Source organism: Calonectris borealis, chromosome 6 (genome assembly GCF_964195595.1).
Source record: "Calonectris borealis chromosome 6, bCalBor7.hap1.2, whole genome shotgun sequence".
NCBI classification, from domain to species: Eukaryota; Metazoa; Chordata; class Aves; order Procellariiformes; family Procellariidae; genus Calonectris; species Calonectris borealis.
Window position 1 is genome coordinate 32,828,292 of NC_134317.1, and position 19,877 is coordinate 32,848,168.

At 38.9% G+C, this 19,877-nt stretch overlaps 1 protein-coding gene across 1 annotated transcript in view; it reads left to right on the forward strand.

Moving 5' to 3' along the window:
* Positions 1-19,877, forward strand: part of HECW2 (HECT, C2 and WW domain containing E3 ubiquitin protein ligase 2) — a 167,137-nt gene that overhangs the window by 90,085 nt on the left and 57,175 nt on the right. Inside the window, exons 4-7 of the mRNA XM_075153622.1 lie at positions 8,982-9,076; positions 12,787-12,862; positions 14,725-14,894; positions 17,846-17,988. Of these exons, the coding sequence (XP_075009723.1) occupies positions 8,982-9,076; positions 12,787-12,862; positions 14,725-14,894; positions 17,846-17,988 (484 nt within the window). The remainder of the gene's footprint in view (positions 1-8,981; positions 9,077-12,786; positions 12,863-14,724; positions 14,895-17,845; positions 17,989-19,877) is intronic.

Here is a 19,877-nt window from a genome sequence, read left to right on the forward strand (position 1 = left end):
AGACTCTACCCTGAGAAGGGAAAATCAAAGGAAACAACAGTGAAATAATGAGAAATGAACTTAATGTATTCTAGAAATATAAGCAGTCTCTGAGGGGAGTGCCTGAGGAAGGGGAGGGGGAAGTGTATGTAAAGGAGAAAGAAAATACTTGCAAAGCACTGCAAAGAGTCCAGCTCACCATCACAAACAGCTGCTGTCCATAAGCTGTCACCTCGAGACAAAGTGAGTGGCTCTGAACTGCAGAGCCAGCCAGTACAGAGGCAGGAGCTCCTCTTTCCTTCTCCTGAGGAAAGAGCAAAAGTGCCATGTAAACATGAAAGGGAACTCTGTCATTTTAAAGATTCAAGAAGGTGAATTTGAGCATCAGTGTGCCCGAGATGGTGTTTCCTTACTCGCGTAGTGGAGGTGGCTTTAAAACATCCTGCTCTGAGGCTTGCTAAAATGTGGGGGAAGGAAAACAATGACTCACTAGATGGCTCCCTCAAGTTGTTTGCTGTGTAAACTACAGAAGAGTTGCTAAATGTGGCCCGTGGCCGCAGCTCTATAGTTCTCATCCTTCTCCTGTAAATGGAAAGAACAAGTTCAAGGAGTATTATTCTGAACAAGTGGCAGTAGTGTGAAGGTGCAACACAGCTTAATGCTTTCTCATTTGGTATGGTCATCTAGTATTTAGCATGACATCAGACTGTCCGGGTCCTTAAGTACGTCAGGAGCTTTAGTCTCTGGTGCAAGAGAAGCATGCGGAGTGGTCTGTGGTGCAAGAGAGGCTGCAATTGCCCCAGGAGTGATTTTAGATGGCAGAGTGTTTCTCTGGGTGAGGAGTCTGTAAGCTTGGAATGGCAGGGGCTCCCTTTGGGGCATCGTGGTGGAACAGAGATGACGGTATTCCTTATGGAGAGCAGAGCTAGCAGAAAGATGGAGTGAAATGATCCATGGAAAAGCTGGTGATAGAAAAAGCATGTGCAAGGAAGCTTGAGTTTTATGAAGACTAGTTGATAAAATCTGCTTCTCATTTATAAACTGTGGCTTCTAAGTCAGTTTTCTGCAATACGGGGAAGGACAGGTCGTGTCGGAGGTGCCATGGGAGGGAGATTCAGTATAGGACAGTCACTGTCATGCAACAGGTAACTGGTGCTTATGCACTTCCATATGCAAAGTCCCCAGAAGTTAAAAGCTGTACATGTTCTAGTAGGTAAAACAGGCCAGGGACTATTTTCTGCTGCTGGGAGCAAGTGACACAGCATGGTTTGTGCCCATGCAGCCAACCCTTCCCCCTGTGTCAGCGATGCGCAGTCACCGTTCAGCAGTATGGATGGTCCTGTGCTCACACTTAAGTCCCTACCATGGTCCTGCCTGGTTTATTAGTAAGGCATAGGCCAAGAGCCTCCTTTGAGACTGGATTGGACTTGTATTTATAAGGTATAGCTTGGTCTCATGAGTTGAGTATTAATTACAATGTGCACAAGAAACACGTTCACCTACTTTACCTGTAGCATAATGTCTTTGTTGTTATTTATAACAGCTGATGTCATAGTCATTACTGGGTAGAATAGAAATATATTGATTTGCATATATTTTCTTTACTGATGCTGTGGCTTTATGTCTTGAACAGTAATCCATAGTGGCAGCTATTGGGATTCATCAAGAGACTGCCAGTCTTTTCACATCAATCATTTCCAAATCACCCTTGGGATGTTTGTGGTTAATTACTTCTGGTGCCACAATGCGGTACTCGGATGCAGTAACTGCACAGATGCTGTCTGTTTTGTACTTAAAATCTCAGGTTTGTGGCATGCGTAGGCTATGAGATATATTCAGAAAAAGTGGTAATATATGTGTTTGCATTACACTGGTATCATGTTACGAGTGAGGTTTTGTGTGGAGTTCTCTGTATTCAGTCCCTATTTCCATGAAATTATAACTTTAGCAAAAATAGTGTATTGAGACTGAAACTGCTATACTTTGTAGCTAGCAGAGTGGACTCCCAGCTCCCTTTTTTGTTAAAAAGGCTAGTATATATTGAAGGAAAAAAAAAAACAGTTTAATAATTAAACTTGATGTGCTTTTAGCTTTTAAGGGCTGCTGTAGGAAAGAGTTGTTGTTACTAAAGATATGAGCACAGTTTAGTATTTTTAGTGGTTTTGACCAAAATGGTCAGTGTTAGTGAATGTTCTATCAACATAATTCATTACTGGTATCCACTCTTTATATTTTTTGACCATTTAAATTAAATTCTATAAAGGTCATGGTTTTCTCACATGGAATTGTTCTGAGCCTGGAACACTCATGTCTGTAGTGCCCTGCAAACAGCGCCCTTTCAGTGGTCTGGGGACTCATGGTTATTGTCCCTACCCTATTTATAAACACATTCACTCAGTTAGAAATACTTCTATTATTCTTCTGCTGTTTATATCTGTTGTCTCTTAACAGCTATTTTTGAATATCACAAATAACTGAAACAGGATCAGGTCTTGTATTTTTTACGTCTGTGGCAAGCCTTGTTGACTTCCTTAAGCACATAATACCCCCAGTGTTTTTTTTTTAAAGGTTAGCTTATAATTAAATGTTTTGCCAAACTGCAGTATAATAGGCAATGCTCGTGACTGTAAATAAGAATGTCTCAGAGGGACTGCAAAGTGAGCGGGGCTGGCAGGGATAGGTAGGCTCTGTTATCTGAACAACCGTTTGTCCAAGTAGTTTCCTTTGAAGCAAGTTAGATGAAGAGAGACCATGGGACATAAACATTTTCTGTTATTGATCCTAGTTTATCTAAAAAGCTTTCTGTAAGTCTGCTTAAGTCACTTTCTAGTTTGGTGGGTTTTTTTATCATTCCTTCTGTAAAATAAATTCTATTATAGACCTGCTGAGGGAGATGTCAAGTACCTGGAGGCAGCCGCTTTGGCACTTGTGTTCTGCTGCTGTGGTGTTTGCTACACTGTAGGAAGTAATCGAAAAGGTACATGGTTAAAGTGATGCTGACAATAGAATGCTAAATGCCCAAACAAAAAGACTGTGTTCAGTGAACTGTCATGCTAAGGAAAAGAAATTCAACTGGCAGGACGTGCAGAGCACTTCTAAATTCCTGCAGTTGTCTATGAGGTCTTTGGGTTCAACTGGGAAGAATTAGGGTTTAACCCAGTGCCTTTTCCCTGGATTACATCTCCCTTTATAGCTTTGTAAAGCCTGAATGTGAGTGACTTTATTTGTTCTAGTGACAAAGTTTTCTTAAATAAGTTTCACAGAACACGCTCTCCTGTTTTTCAGATGAGTTTATGTGATGTCAGCTTTTTCCTCACTGAATGTTGGAGGGCATATGTTTATATCTGCAAAGAGCCATGGATTCAGCCCAAGTAACTTCTGGCATCTAGCTGCGGTGTCCAGGAAGTATTAGCTGCTGTGCAGTTTCCATACAGTTAACCAGGAGCACTGTTTACCTCCACAGATGGTTGTAACCCAGCTAGGATTTGACTTGTCTTTTGGAAGTGTCTCTGCCCATCCCTTCTCAATGGAGCGCGAGGTGATTCCACCTCTAATATAGGTGCTTCATTTGACTAGGGTGTATCTGGAGCAAACTGTTCTTACAGCGAACACATTTGTTTTCCTGAATTATCGGTCTCCTGGAAAGAATGCATTCTTCTAGAATTATGTTCGTGTGTTTAGGTATTCCAAGTTTTATGTATTCTGAGTATCTTTCTATCCTAAAGCAATTTTTTGATGGACAAGGTTAAAGTATTAAAGGTAGTAAAAAGGTAGTTAAAGTGGGCGACTTTGGGGAATTTGTGATGTTTTAAAAGCAAGCTATTATTTGGTGTAAGCTGATCTCTGTATTATTGAAGAGACGGGAGTGTATGGTCCATAGAGGGAAGTACAACGCTCTACTTTCATGCAGGAGTTCTTTTGAAATTCAAATGTCAATGTTTGAGTCCCAGAAACCTTTGTTAATTCCAACATTGTTATGTAATGGACCTGAGCTATAAAACTGTGGTTATAAAACGATAACAGCTATTGGCTTTTAAAGAAGGGGATTATGGTTTTACGGAGTGTTCAGATTAATTAACATATATATCACTTTTTATATGTCTGTGTGATAACTTTTAAAGAATCATAGATACCGCAATTTCATTTTTGTTGTATTTTCAAATGAGGAAGGAATTTTGTGTGGTCTATATGGTGTCTGGAGGGGCATGTGTGGTATCCAGAACACAGAGCTAGGTACAGTCATTATTTTCCCCCATAAATGAAAATACTTTTTGTTCTGAAAAGTCATATTTTTCTTTAATGAGACATCAAATAGTCCTGTCGTCAGGTACAGATGTCTTTCCCTTGCTGGATTTACTGCTATTAACTTTTTCATTACAGATCACATACCAAGCGAGCTAATTAGCTTGTTGAGAGAAGAAGAAGTAGGAAAGAAAAAAGAGAAGCGCAAGTTTTCCCCTAAAGGAAACACATGAAAGCAAGGTGGCAGGAGGAATGAAAGAAACTGGGAGAACTCTGTAGGTGACACATGCTATTGTGCAGTTTGTAGTATGGAACCGTTCAGAGGAAGCCTGTGTATTAATATGGTATTGAACTCAACTCTCTAAATATTAAAGTCCTGTTGCAGATAATTGAACTTACTGTTTCTGAAGAGGTCATGATTTATGGAGCCTTATTTATAGGCAGTAGGCTGAGATGTGTTCTATGAGGAGCAGCCACAGATACCTATTTTCAGTGTATCTGGAGCTCAGGAATCCGTCAGTTATCAAGAAAAAAATACTCTAATAAACATTTTTTCTGATAACACAGTACAAGAAATGTCAAAAAGCTAGATCCTCAGCTGTTTTGAACTGACAGGGTTCCTCTGAGATTTCTTCTACTGTTAAGTATTAACTGCAGTTTCAACCATTATTAGCCATGAAAAAAATTACTTAGCTATCTCTGGTCCTATGAAGGGATTGTATTCTTGCTATATACAAGATCCAGTCTTGCAAACCTGTATTTACTTTGGCAGTGTCTGCATGCTTGTGATGGGTAGCCCATTTTACAATTTCATGCTGAATTTCAAGCACATCATCTCTTGGGTTAATCCCATCGACACAATGCTAACAGCAGGCTGCTGTTCCTGTGTGTAGTGCTGTATAAAACCAAAACCAAATTCAATGCTGCTTCTGTTGGGAAGTGGGAGAAAAAGTCTACAGTCATTATTTTTAAGTGCTCTGATTTTTCTAATTATTTCTAGCAATTAGTCCTGAAGATTTTTTTTTTTAATTTAGTTTATATGAAAGGGATTGTCAGATCTATTTCTTGAATCAAACATTGTTTTCTTCTATCACCAGCCACATACAGGTATTGAAAAATACTGTATGCTTCTAGAAGTCATTGAGAGAAAGAAATCTGAGGATCTGAAGCTCGTAGCATTGCATTTCCACCTGTAGGGGAATGTACATGTCAGTGCAGTGAGAATGCATAACAAACGTCCGTCCAACATCATATTATGGACTGTCTGTGCATAGAAGCAGCAGATAACCTTTCCATTGCTAGGTTCTTTTCAGGAGTGATGAATTGAGAGAAGGTAGTCAGTGACAACAGACTGAATAAACAGCAGCTCCAGAATCTCTCTGAAAAATAAAGTTTGGGTCACAATAAAGCTGAGCAATATACGTGGAAAGTAGAAGTCTTGGTGAAATAGTTCATTGTCTTACCATACTCTCATGTAGTCATAATACGTTCACAGTGTGATTAAGAGATGCTCAAGACTTGAGTCCTGGTTACTTAACATGTGCATTTTACAAGTGGAGAGTCCAGCGCTTGGTATAAATCCTGCCAACTTTTGCAAGTGCTGAAAGTCCAGTTTTATGTGAGCTAGAAATTCTTGTGTGTCTATTTGGATATAAGCATTGTTGGTAGGCCAACAGAATTGCTCAGTTTAGGAAGAACCTGCAGGTCCTGACCTATAGTTTTTAGGTCTGTTAAACCTTTGTAGGTGATTAGAAATCCTGTTGGCATTTTGAATTTTACTGTGGTAAATAGAGCATGTTTTGACTGTGTGTGTGAACTCAGCTGTAAGGAGGAGGAAGTGGGACCAGCATCTCCTCCACCTCCTAAGTCCCTGGAGGCACTGTCAGCCAGGCACTTTCCTTTGAAGGGTAGTTCTGAGGTGCCTCCTCTTTGTTCTGGGAGGAAAATAGTAAATAAACGTTGACCTATAACTGCAGTAAATTTAAAAATAAATAAATAATCCTTTTTCGCTAAGCAAGCTTGCAGGATGCATTTCTGATCCTTCTGCGTAGGTATAAGTGGGTATTTTATCTCGCAGTTACGAAATACCTCAGCCCTCAAGGAATCATGCTGTATGTCTCAAAACCTTACACAAAATATTGCAGTTTTATATTTTAGAACTACTGACATACTGTTAAACCAAGTCAGAGGAATTGAACTGTCAAGACTTCCATGCACATCCTCTGGTCTGTCTGAACTGGCTGCTATAATTTCTGCCTTCCTGTAGCCACTTTTGCCTGCCTGTGGCCATTTCTGTACCCAGAAATAAACCCTCATGAACCTCACACAGAATAGTTATCCTAACGGAGAAGGAAAACAGAGAGATTGTTCCAGATAGGGAAAATCCCACAGGATCAAGGGCAGCCATGATTATAGTTGTTCTGCTGGGCTGGAAGAATGGAGAGGAACAACAGTGGAGGTCAGGCTTCAGTTAAACATAATACTCTTCTGTTTGCAGTAAATGCAATCAATGCAGTCTAGCAAACAAAACTTTATTCAGTGGGACCAGAAACATGGTCCAACATTCACCTCACCTGTGTTCCAATATAAAGTGCTTCAAGCTTCCTTCAGGTATGTGTCATGCAACTTCTTCCAGAGTCTGACAAGAGTCATCCTAGTAGTAAATGTCTCTGTAACCCCTTTTCATAGTTGATTATATTGAAGTAGTAGCAGAAATATAAGTACAGAATTAGGTAAGTTACTTTTTTATTTTCCTGTTAAGTAATAGAAGGTCCCAACACACAAAGGGGAGATAACCAGATGCTCTATTCTTAATTTCCTGTTGAAGTATTTCTGAAGACAGATCATTGAATGATGGATTCTACTCATACAGAATGAGCTTTCAAGAGTACACTGAAAGGCATATTAATAGCGTTCATCATGGTCAGCCATACTTGCATCTCCACTCCTACCAGAATGCCAGAACACCTGTAGGGCTAATGCAGAATCCAAACTTTAAGAGCTTGTGTTTTACAGTAATTTGTCTCATCCTCAAGCTGTGTTTATTTATTCTTTTATTTTACCAGGATCAAGGGTATTTTTGGATTGGCATACTAAATGATAGTAAAAAGTTTGACAGGTTACACAAAAAGTGAAATCTTATTAGTGAGGCTCTGCAGGAGTTAATAAAAGGTGCAGTACTTTTAAACATTTTCATAGCGGTTTGCAATCCAGGGTTCCTACTGATTTAATCTGTGGATGATATGAGAATTAGTGGAACGAATAAAAGCAATTGAAGATCCATATAGGATGATTTAGCAAGCTAGACACAGGCGAATAAAATTAATTTTGGTATTGCTGACTTCAGAATGAAAGGCATGTAGGCCATGTGTCCTGCACCTCAACATCAACTTGCTATGTAACCTGTGATGAGGAGCTATAATATATATAATATATTCTTGCATATATAAGCAGAGGAGCATCTTGTAGGACCACAGGAACGATCCCCCCAGCCCCCTTCAGCTTTGGTGAGGATGATGCTGGTGTACAGTTCTGGAGTCAACATTCAGTTTGTGAAGAGGAGAAGGGGCAGCAAAGAGCACAATAATGATCAGAGTAGATGATCTGATGATTTTTCTCCTTCATCTTGTAAGAATCAACTCAGAGCAAAAAGCACCGTTATCTTACAGGAAATAGAGTTGTTATAATCCAGGAAAATACATCCTGAGTCTCTACCCTGATTCTCTGCAATCCTGTTTTTGGCTGTGAGAGAGTGGTGAGACACTTGTAGCCTCTCTGTTCTCTGTGCCCTTGCCTATGGTTAGGAAAAAGAAGTGCAAGGTGTGTTGCCTTGCCGCTGCGGCTGTGCAAGGGCTCAGGGCACTTAGCACATGTTCACCTGCGCTGTTCTCCTTTCTATCACGATTACTATAGGGGTAAGTAGTTCATTTGAGAATTATTGCTTCCATATGAAAAAAAAAACCCAAACTGTTCAAACTGCCTAAAAAGGATGCCACTGTTTAAATCATTATGTCAGCATAATATATGTTAATGCATTCATCAAAATATGTACTTTCCATTTGAGAAGCAAAAAAATCAGTTGCTTTAACTTTTTCATACGTTAAGAAGATATAATACCTTCAATACCACCTCTGTGTGTAAGGCTGTAGAGAGAGGTCCCATTTTCATATGATTAAATAATTTAAGAATAAAACGTGTAATTATTTTTTGATTTGCAACTTACAAATCTGCTGAAAAATAATAATTCACCTTAACCCTATTATGTTGAAATGAACTTGTCTTCAGAGATAATACTGATCTCCGGTATTCCTTCCCTCTGGACCCATACAAAACATACAGAAGTGGCTTTGTGTGAATTGTGGCTGGTGAATACTTAGACACTACTTACCCGATAGTGACCATGGACATCTCGCTGTAAGAGCTGGAAAAAATGAGCTGTTGTTTTTTTACTGACTGAGTAGAAATCTAGTTAAAATTATAAATTGCGGGCAGGGGGGGCGGGGCAGGGGAGGCTCTTTAGCTAAAAACTCTATTCAGACTTTCTTTGAGACAGGTTTCCAATTTTCTACAGGTTGAGAGAAAATATATTTCAGTTACAGTTATTGTGTGCTTTTACAGCAAAGATGTATCAGGGAACTGCCCAAACTTGGACTTCATGAGCAGAAGTGAACTATGACTCCCTGTATGCCTGTGTTCCTTTCGTTGTCGCTCTTTTGCCAAGGGTCAGTCATGAAAAATGTGATTTTTGTTTTGTTTTCCAGCTGAAATAAAGATCTGTTTTAAATACTACCATGGTGTTAGTGGAGCCCTCCGCGCTACTACTCCATGTATCACTGTGAAAAACCCTGCTGTGATGGTAAGTTTAGCCTATTTGTTCATTGTATTTTTATAAGATGATAATATTAACTCTCAGACAAAACTATTGATATAAGTTTCCTAGTTTTACCATTAACTGCAATTTTTGCAAAAAACTATTGCCTGACAAAAATCATTAAAATTGGGAAATGCTTTTCTTGGTTTTGTATTTTTTGTGGTAAAATGACAGCAAAAATCACTGAGCTTAGCTGAAATCTTTTATGCTAAGAACTTGGTTTTGCTTGCTTTCAGTTTTGTGGCTCACAGTTTGCTGTAATTTAACACTAGAGTAGAAATTTTTCACTCTGGTTATCTAACTCAAACTGAATCCTTATTAAAAGTCTTAATTTCTTCTTATTATTTGTTAATAATAAAAATGAAATTGTTGCTGAGATAGCAATTATTAGTATAAAAATGAGACTGGACAAAACTCTGCTTTTGTAAAAATTACTGATTTTTTTGAGTGTTCGGATACCATTGAAATTTAGATAATTCTCTGACTACTGAGAATTATTGCTGCCTTACTATGTTTTCATTATGAGACTTGTTCTTTTGAAATACTAGAAGTTTTAGAGGAGTTTTTTTAGTTGTTTAAATACGCCTTGGAAGAAGAGCCTTCCAAACTTGTATTCAGGTGCTTTTGATGGAAGTAATTTATCTAATAGGCTAGCTCTTCAGTTGACATGAAGTTTCACAGTGCATTTGATTCGTTGATATTAGCTGACAAATATTTAAGATCACATCTGTCAGGATGTTGTCTTGACAACTGTAATGTTGAAGATACTGTAGAACACAAGTTATTCAGACTGAATCGCTTTTATTCTGATCCTGCACTTTTTCAGCGTTGTATATTATATACAAGTGCATGTTACGGCTATGTGATATTGCGCTATACTAGATTTATATCTCATTATACCAAATGTTTTTTCTTTTTAGAATTACAGACCTAGGTGATAGCATCGTTTAATTGTCAGATCTCTGTCAGATCTGACTATGAATAATACCGTTTTGCAGCAGGCATATGAACTTTTGATATTTTACAGAAGAAAATGTGTTACAGTTCATGAGCTTGACAGCCACTGTCTTTAATATCAATTTATAAACAGACGGTAAGGTAGCCTGACTTTGAACAAAGGAAAAAATGCATCTCAAAGTAACCCTTAAAATGGTCTATGTGCTGCACTATTTTGTTACTGAGAAGCGGAATGATTATATTGGATGGATAAACCATTTGAACTTGCGTGTTTTCTTGACTTTGTCATACTAGCCACCAATATTTTTGAGAATCATTGCACAGAAGGACATCTGAACTTCTGTCTCTGAGTATGCATTTATTTACTTGGGAGCTACCTGAAGACCTGTCTTTCAGAGTCATTAGTCAATCTTGAGGGGTTAACCAGCTGTCGCTATTTAAATTTCTTTCCTTTGAAAGGCAGCAGGAGGTCCTGGGTATTCGACAGAATTTACACTCCTGCTAGAAGGTGTACTTTTATATAAACGTTTTTGTTTGCGCTAACAGTACAGACTTCCAGTAATAGTGAGCTCTTAGTTTCCCTGATGAGAATGTCATTTGGACAGCTCAGATGAGACTTCCTAAAAATATCATGTTGGGTTAGTTATACGTAAGTATACCTATTATTATATGTTAATACCTCACACCATTTTCATGGTTTCGGTTTTGCGCTTAAGCACTGTATAGTAGAGAATACTTTGTTCTCTTGGCACTGGCCGTGTCTGTTGCTACAGAAATGCTGTTCGCGGAAGTGGTAAGAGAGCACGACATGCCCACTCTCTTTTTTTTAAGCTGCCATAAGTTACCTGACTACTTGGATCATTCTGTGTTTTCGCATTACACGGTTTGGCGGGAGACATGTTTCTGGTTTTCCTCATATTGATGGCAGATCACACCAGGCATTTCAATCCATTTTACTTTTGGATAAGCAACTAGCATTCTGTTGTGTTCATTTGAACCAGTGGAAATGCAAGGGCTGATCACACTGCATTTCTGAGATAGCCTTTGTAGTGCAAAAAATCTAAGCATGTATGCTGGGATTAAATTTTGTACTTGGCATGGAAAAATTGAAATTGCTGTTCAGATCATAATGGAACAGGAAAAGGGTATATAGCGAAGCCATGGAAGTGCTAGGGAACACTGTTACAATTCATTTTATTATAGCTAATTGTGGGCAAATCCTATTTTCTATAAAATGAAGTAACAATTAGCAATGTAAACAACATTATTCAAACAGAGTCAGCAATGTAGCAGAAAAATAGGTATAGAATGAGGAAGGCCTTTTTGTTGATGAATAACGTTTTTAACAAGAAAACAATGCATGTTAGAATAAGCCCCAAAAAGTTCACTGAAATACATAGTGTTTCTCTTCCCAGGGAGGGAAGGGAGTGGGCTGGTTGGTGAGCGGCGGTGCTTGCTGGCACGGCGTATTCCCTCGCAGGACCACTGAGGCCCATGGGGACGTCAGGCATCAACGTCATTGCTGTTTCTTTATCACTTTGTTTGACTGCTTGTTACGTATAAAGTGTCAGAGTTTTGCAACAGGAGAAATTTTGTGTGTTTGCTAATTCCGATGAAATTCCAATGCGCTTGCTGATCATCATGGGAAGTATTTGAAAGCTAATGATATTAAATAGCTTAAAGCAATATAAAAAGGAATGATTAAGTTTTTGGTTAATGCAAAGTGGGTTCCTTGCAGCTACCACGGCTCCAGAAATCATTTATCAATCCAGTAACTTCTAGTTCAGCCTTCAAACAACTGCTCAGCTGCTCAAAACTGCTTTACATACTTCATCTACACACATAGGTGTGCGAGTTTTTGTTCAGCTTATTTTTTTTATTGTTCAATAGATCAGATGACTTCCTGTTCTATCCCTAGTATTAATCCCCAGCACCATGTTTGACTGAAGCTTTTTCATCAGGCTGTGTCACCTCTTCTGCGTGGGAGTGAGTGCAGTGCCTACCTGGAGAAACATTTGACTAAAGATAGCTCCACTGATGTCTTCATGATAGATTATTCAGCTGGATGCACATCTCTGTCTTGAAAGACAAATTCTTCTGCTACTTGAAAGAGCTAGACGTTCCTAAGACATTAATACATGAGAAGCTTTTTATTTTGAATTAGTACTTTACCTAACAAGAGATATCAGTGGAAACCAAACCTGAAAATCGGTGAAGCGTAAGGTTTTAGACCACATTCATATCTGATGCATTTTTCTGTTTAAAAGGAGCTTTTGTTCGTAGATGTGAAGGTTTTTGTTAGTCTTTCTTTGATCTCTGCTTTTTTTGTTGCACAGTAAATTATCTATTTATGGAAAGTGACAAAAGTTACACGTGCTGTCACTGGCCAGTTTGGTGCTTTGGTATGTATTACCAATCCATACTGTTGATTTTATTTTACAAAAGGGAAACCCATAAGAAAATACAGTCTCCTTTTCTCCGATTAATAGTGTCTGCACGTGTATTAGCCTATATATCTTCTGTTTGGAAGATTCCAAGGACTGGCGTATTAGCACTGCATGGCATAAATAATAGATATTTTACAGCAAATGCTGTAGCTTTGCCTGTCCGTGGTAATAGGCAGTAATTGGTCAGATTCTTCCCCTGCATACTACCTTACAATTGCATTATCATCCTCAAGCAGGTACAAAGCAGATGAAAACTTCTATGGTATATTTCATTTTTTTCCTCTTCTTCAGATGGGAGTAGAAGGCACGGATGAAGGTGCTTCTGGAGCCCAGCACTCTCGGAAGTTAGTCAGCTTTACCCTATCAGGTAAAAACCAACATTCTGTGTTTCACAAATTATTGTTACAAAAAAAAAAATGCTGTTTTAAGTAACTTCAAAGATGGAACACTTTTCTTCATTAGCCTCTGTAGGAGCACACTCTAGTGGCTTGAAAGTTGTCATTTCTTTAGAACTTCTGTTTGTTGAAAACAAGCCAGAATCATGAATCTCCAGGAGTGAAAGAAATGGATTTGATGGATCCCAGCATGAAAAATTTGGAGACATTTCCAGTTTGCACAAGGGACAGTTTCTTTCAGATTGAAGAGTGGAAAACTTAGCCTCTAAATAAAGTACAAGCTGGTTCCATCACTTTGAAGTAGTAAAAAAGCAATGGCTGCAAATGGTTGTTTAGAAAGGAAAAAAATCTTTACTTGTAAGAAAGCTAAGCTGTCACTACAGCAAAATAGCTGTAGGGGTACAGCCTACCAGCTTCACTTGTTCTGATTAGCACTTTATTCCACGGGAAGTCTTGTGTGAGATTAAAGCATATTCAGCTTGAGCAAAGACAGAAAAAATTTGCTTCTGATTCTTGAGGAGACTTTAAAACATTTAGAGATTGTAGGGGTAGAGCAGAAAATAACCCGGCTTTTTGAAATGGTCTTGCAGCAGTTATCTGGGATAGAGCTGAAAGGTTGTGTAGACTCACATAGAGTACTATAAAAATAATTGTTTTGTGAATTCTGAAAAACCTGTTGTGTTTAATAGAAGGTTGTGAGTCACCCTGAGGAGTCCCTTAAATTCATTTTGAAAGCTGTATTGACTGATAGGTCTGTAAGGTATTTCCAGAACATTTTTTGGTTGCTCATTTGCACGTGCAAAGTTGTTGCTTTTAAAGCAATTACCCTTTGTTTCCTGGTATGTCTGGTGCGGCTTAATTTTGAACATTGAGTAGGATTTTTTTTTTTTTACTGGATCCACAGGCGTGGCATTTCATTTTAGTGCAGTGAATTTTGCCTGCATGAATAAACTGCTCATCTAAGTATGTATGTGCCAGTTGCATTAGAGTCATGAAGACTGCATGCAGCATATTGGAGTACATAATGGAGAAAGACACAAAAATCTTGCGCTTCAGCAGACCTAAACAGAGAAATATTTTACAGTTAAGTTTAAAATCTAACATTATATATAAAAAACACCTCTTTTTGTTCTTGTTGAAGCTTGCACTATCATTAATCCTTAGGCATGAGAGTATACACCTGACGAAATTATTATGTATTGTTGCAAGTCGCAAGGGCTGCAGTACTGAGGTTTCTCTAGGAAGAAAGAAGCATTTTCAGAAGACTTTGCCTCCTTTTATGTGAGATAGGTTATCTTCTCCTAAGTTGGGAGAAAGTTGCATCATAGTCCAGAGCAACCTTGATAAACGGGTATTTGAAGTTACGTTTATCAAAATCTCAACTTTGGGAAAGTGTGAGTTCACTACATTACCTCCCATACAGTTTTTATCTTAGTCCCTTCCCCTTACCCAGAAACAGAGCAAGTACTGTGTGATGTTTTTTTGTGGTTTTTGGTTTTTCTTTTTAAGAGTGGAAATACCTTACATACTGAGAAAAAGTTTGTAGGTGAATTACAAGTTCATGCTTTTTGTTTTAGAAATGACTGGAGGCTGAAATGTAAATGAGGATGTTGATACCTTTCCTCCCTATATTCTCTTGGGAAAACACTTGACTTCCTGCTTTAACTGTCTTCTGTACACTGGATCCAGTTAACGTATGAGTAATTTTAAGTTGCTTTATTTAGTAGTTTATGGTGAATTGATTTCCTGGGTAATATTTTAGGAATGCGCTACTTTGTGAACTAGCTTTAATTTACTCAATTCCTTTTTCCTTCCTTCTTGTTTTGCTTTATAGATATTAGAGCAGTTGGACTTAAAAAAGGCATGTTCTTCAACCCTGACCCATATCTAAAGATGTCCATTCAGCCAGGCAAGAAAAGTACATTTCCTACATTTGCTCATCATGGCCAGGAAAGAAGGTCGACTATCATCAGTAACACAACTAATCCTGTTTGGCACAGAGAGGTAATGTATCCCTTTTGAGAGCTGTCTGCCAGCTGATGCACTGTACGAGGCTTGTATTTTCTCTTTATGCATTAGTCCTTACTCTCTGAAGGCTGTGAGCTTATTTTGTAGCTAGTTATTTAAACGGACACAGAAATTGTAGTAATTTTAGGAACCCTGTTGTTGGATAGAAACAGCTATCACCTGCACATTTAAGCTGTGTATTTAAGCTGCACTACTGTGAGGTTTTCATTCCCTTCTCTGCTAACAAGAGTTAAACTCACTCAACAGCCCTGTAGATTTCTCAAAATTGCAAAAAATAAATTAATTAAAATGGATTATATGTTGTGAGAAGACTCTTTTAAAAAAAGTTACAATAAGTGAGCATTTATGCGTCATGATTGCAACAACTGTTCATTTGGAAATTATATTCTCATTGTGCATAGCAGGTGGAAGCTTTCAGTTTTGTCAGGCAGAGGGGATGCTCCTTGGTGTAGCCTCTGTATGCACTGCTGTAGGAAGGAAGGCCCAGCAAGGGGGAAGAAAAAGGCAGTTTGGCAGAAGCCAGTTTTCCAGATGTGTTTATATTGGGTAAGCTGTGCAGGTCTCAGAGAAGGAACTCAGCCCCACAACTGTCTTTGAGCATAGAAGAGCCAGGCTGTGCCTTTGAAGATAAATGTTTATGTGGGAAACAATGTGAAAATACTGAAAGAAGTCTATAACCCTTTCAGGAATGGCAAGCAGCGTTCTTGATCTGCGCCTGTTTTCTAATCAGCCAGATGCCTGTACTGTGTTTCATGAATGTTAATGTGTTCTTTAGGAAGATTGGAAAATTGAGTGGGCTTTGGAAAATGTTCCCACAAGTCATAATCAAACCAAACAACGAGTAAAGCAGTACAGAGCAGGGCCAGCGTTAGCACTGCTCTGGGGTGCTTGTTTGTGGGAAAGATTGTAGATGTGTGGAAGTCTTAAAATCTTAAAAATTAGAGTTCTAATCTCTAAATTGATTCTTCATCTTTCTGTCTGTCCATCCATCTATCCAGTAGATGGAAAGAAAGTCTAGTATTATTTTTCCCCATTTTTTCTCCTCCAGTTGTCCTTGGTTTTGAAGCTTATTAGAAAAGTGTTAATGTTCACTGGTGCACGCATTGTATCAGTTTGCTTTCACTGCTGTGTCTTCCCTGTAGCAATGCTCTGACAACGGCAGCTTATGATCCCATTACATATGCTGTCCTAGTGGTGCAGAATTGATCCTGTTTTGCATCTACTCCTTTCTGCAAAATAATTTGCAATTTTATAGCAAACTGAGTGTGACAAATTTTTGAGTTCTGTTTATCAGAGGAACCCAGCTCTGACAGTTGCCCAGCATGAGAAAGTGTTTTTATTCCAGACCCAATTTAATTGCTGGTTTTGAATATGTTTAGCTGATGTCTACAGCTGAACTGAAGAGTTGTTCCTTCTTTTGTTCCTTGTTCGATACATCTTTAGCTATCTAGCCAGGTGCATATTAGGCATTGTACTCAGGTTGCAATTTGCTCAGAGGTCTTAAAGACGGCAGATAGTAAAAGTATAACCATATAACCTCGGCTTTTCTGAGTAGGTTATACCATACTTTTTGTTTGTTTATTTGAGATATCTTAAAATCTAGAGGAAAAATAAAAATCTTTGGTTCCTAAGCTTCCTAAGGGAAATTATCACACTGTGTGTATATGGATGTGTCTGCCAACATGCCTCCTTATATATTGGAGCACAAGTCTGATGAGGAGCGGCTGAGGGAACTGGGGTTGTTTAGTCTGGAGAAGAGGAGGCTGAGGGTAGACCTCATCGTGCTCTACAACTACCTGAAAGGAGGTTGTAGCGAGGTGGGGGTCGGTCTCTTCTGCCAAGTAACAAGCGATAGGACGAGAGGAAATGGCCTCAAGTTGCGCCAAGGGAAGTTTAGATTGGACATTAGGAGAAATTTCTTTACTGAAAGAGTGGTCAGGCCTTGGAACAGGCTGCCCAGGGAAGTGGTTGAGTCCCCATCCCTGGAAGTATTTAAAAGACGTGTAGATGAGGCGCTTAGGGACATGGTTTAGTGGGCATGGGGGTGTTGGGTTGATGATTGGACTCGATGATCTTAGAGGTCTTTTCCAACCTTAATGATTCTATGATTTGCCTTGTACCCCTTTTGAATCTTTTGGCCATCTTCAGGCAGACTTGACAGAGCAGCACAGATCTCAAAGATGAAGTATTCATAAACTGCATGAACATGCTAGGCTGAAGAGAGTAACTGTGACAGTGTTCCCTTGTTAGGGAAAGGTGGAGGAATGATCTTACCAGACATCAACAAATCTTTTATAAATTAGCACAGTGTTGTTTAAAGGCCCCAAGTGCAGAAAAAGGTTCTGTTGGAGCTTACTGAGACGATTTGTGAACTTTGGGGCAAAAATCTCCTCCTTTAGTTACAGTGCTCCTGAAAATACTGTATACACATTGCCCTTTTGACTTCCTGTCATGCATACAAAAAATTAATGCAAAGCATGGTGTTGGAAGGGAAGTTCACTAAGCACAGCCTCGAGTGAGACGCTTTACTCCTTCCTTCTGTGTTGACCTTGCTACTCTTCTATAACCTGATAGAGTACAGCAAGGATTCCTTCTCTTTTTGCTTTCTACTATCCAAATTGAAGCAAGCAGTAGGATACATTGCTTTGTCCTTTCTGACGTAGACCGTGAAAGTGCTTTTATCCAGTGCAGTTTCTTACTGAGCAATTATTTTCAAGGAACAGTAAAAGGGTATGGATTTCCTGAGAGGCTAGTTACATATGCAAAAATACAGTGCTTAAAAAATGACGTTGACATTATTTTGCAATATGGAAACTGCTGTCGTCAGTCATTGCTTTTGGTGTTCACTGTACGCTAGTAGTAATTATGTACATGCTTTTTGAATAAAGGTGTATTGATATGGTGTCAAATATGTTCTTTCCTTCCAGAAATATTCTTTTGTTGCACTTCTAACAGATGTCCTGGAAATTGAGGTTAAAGACAAATTTGCCAAGAGTCGTCCGATCATCAAGCGCTTTCTTGGGAAGTTAACCATACCAGTTCAGAGACTATTGGAGAGACATGCAATTGGGTAAATTAATACATTCTTAATGCTAACTTCCATTGATCAGGGAGACTCGGCATCTGGGATACTGGCGCAGAGCAGCCTTTCTGGCTTACTGGCACAGAACAGCAAATTTCTACTGCGTCTGTAGTAAGAAATTTAGTAGGAGTTTTAATAGCCTTATTGCCTGACTGGAAGATGTCAGTGTTTCTAACGCTGTTCTGAATGCATGTAACCATGTTCGTGTACACGTGTGTCTATAATTTGTTTTCAGCTTGATATCTTTACACAAAAAATGTTACCCTCGCAAAAGATGTTACCTTCTGGCTAGCTAGTCAAGAAGCAAGGTGTTATCAGAATACTACATGATTGTGTGCAAATTTTTTAGAAGCAGCAGATTTTATTGTCTCACTTCTTTTACAGTTCAGGTGTTTTTAATTGTCAATTTAATAATCAGAGATTTAATATCTGTTCAGGTAATTGGCCGGAATGGCAGAGTGCTGGTGAACCAGAACTTTCAGAGTGCTGATGGTACTATGCAATTAAAATTTCCTTTTGCTATGAATAGCGCACTGATGGGACTCAAAATTCACCTGTTGTGCTATTTAAAAAAAAATCTGTTCATTTTTTGATAGCTAATCATTATGGTATAAAGATGCAAGTCACCTAGAATCTTCTAAGATATTTTGTACTTCATGATGGTTACTGGAGGGGACCAAGTGAATGATCCAGTGAGGCCTTCATACAACCATATGCACTGAGAAGAGCCTGAGACTTGGTAATTAGGCACTGTGATATACTGCAGGTGTGAAACAAATGACTGGAGGTCTGCAAGAGATGCAGCAGTGTGTGCAAAACCGTAATTTTACATTTAGCACAGAGCAGTAATTGTAGAGTATATTATTTTGTTAACATCTTTTTGCTGTATTTGACAAATTAGAAAAAATAATTCCTTGAAAGACAATGGGAGGAAATGAATTATTCAAGTGGGTTTTGCATAGGACCTAACTCAAAGTCTGCTAAAGTTAATGTGTCTCCATTAACTTTAAAGAGACCCATGAGGAATGATGGTTAACATGTGAACTTGAAAAATTACATGAACAAAGTCCAAGGACTTACAGTATACCATATGCTTAACTTGCCCTTCCCCGTATTAATGATCAGTATTAATGAATGAAAAGGTGAAGTCCAGAACCAGCCATTTTTAGACAGACTGCACGAAAATTCTGCCCCACTTTTAGCTGTCGCCATAGCTCACAAGTTTGTGTAACAAAATGGCCAAGTGGCTTTAGATTTCATGGAAAATACGATAAATGAGCATGAGAATCATCTAGTATTGATTCAACTGAATGCAGAGCAGACATTATTCATGTCGTGGCTTTCTCTAATCTCGAATGGCCTAGAGTAATATGAACCTTATGTAAGAACTGGAAATCTTAAATGGCAATCTTCTGAGGACACCCCAAGTCTAGCTGAGAATTGTAATTGGAGTACAGAACGATGAATCTGTGACTGATCCTGGAGACACTACTATAATAATTAGATGTACTGTGGCCCGTAGAGCAACGTGGGGAGGCTGCTTTGCCTTACGTTGTCCACTCAGGACTTTTTTTACTAAAAGTTAATGTTTGGATACAAACTGCTGCAGCTTATTTCAGTAATGACCTTGCATTCATTTTAGTCTGTCACTCATATTGCAGTAGGAGCGCTCCCAGTAAGGGAGAGGTTTTTATACCAGTATAATAGCAATAATTTCCTATGGAGGTCTTCAGCAGCCCCCTCCTCTCCCTTCAGCTGTCCCAGCTGTGCCGAGGGCGGCTGGGGCTGTGAATTCTGGCTGTGCCTAATAAGTATGTATAGCCTAGGATCTGATCCGAAGTCTCAAGCTGATACAAGTGCTTAATCAAGTCTGAGTC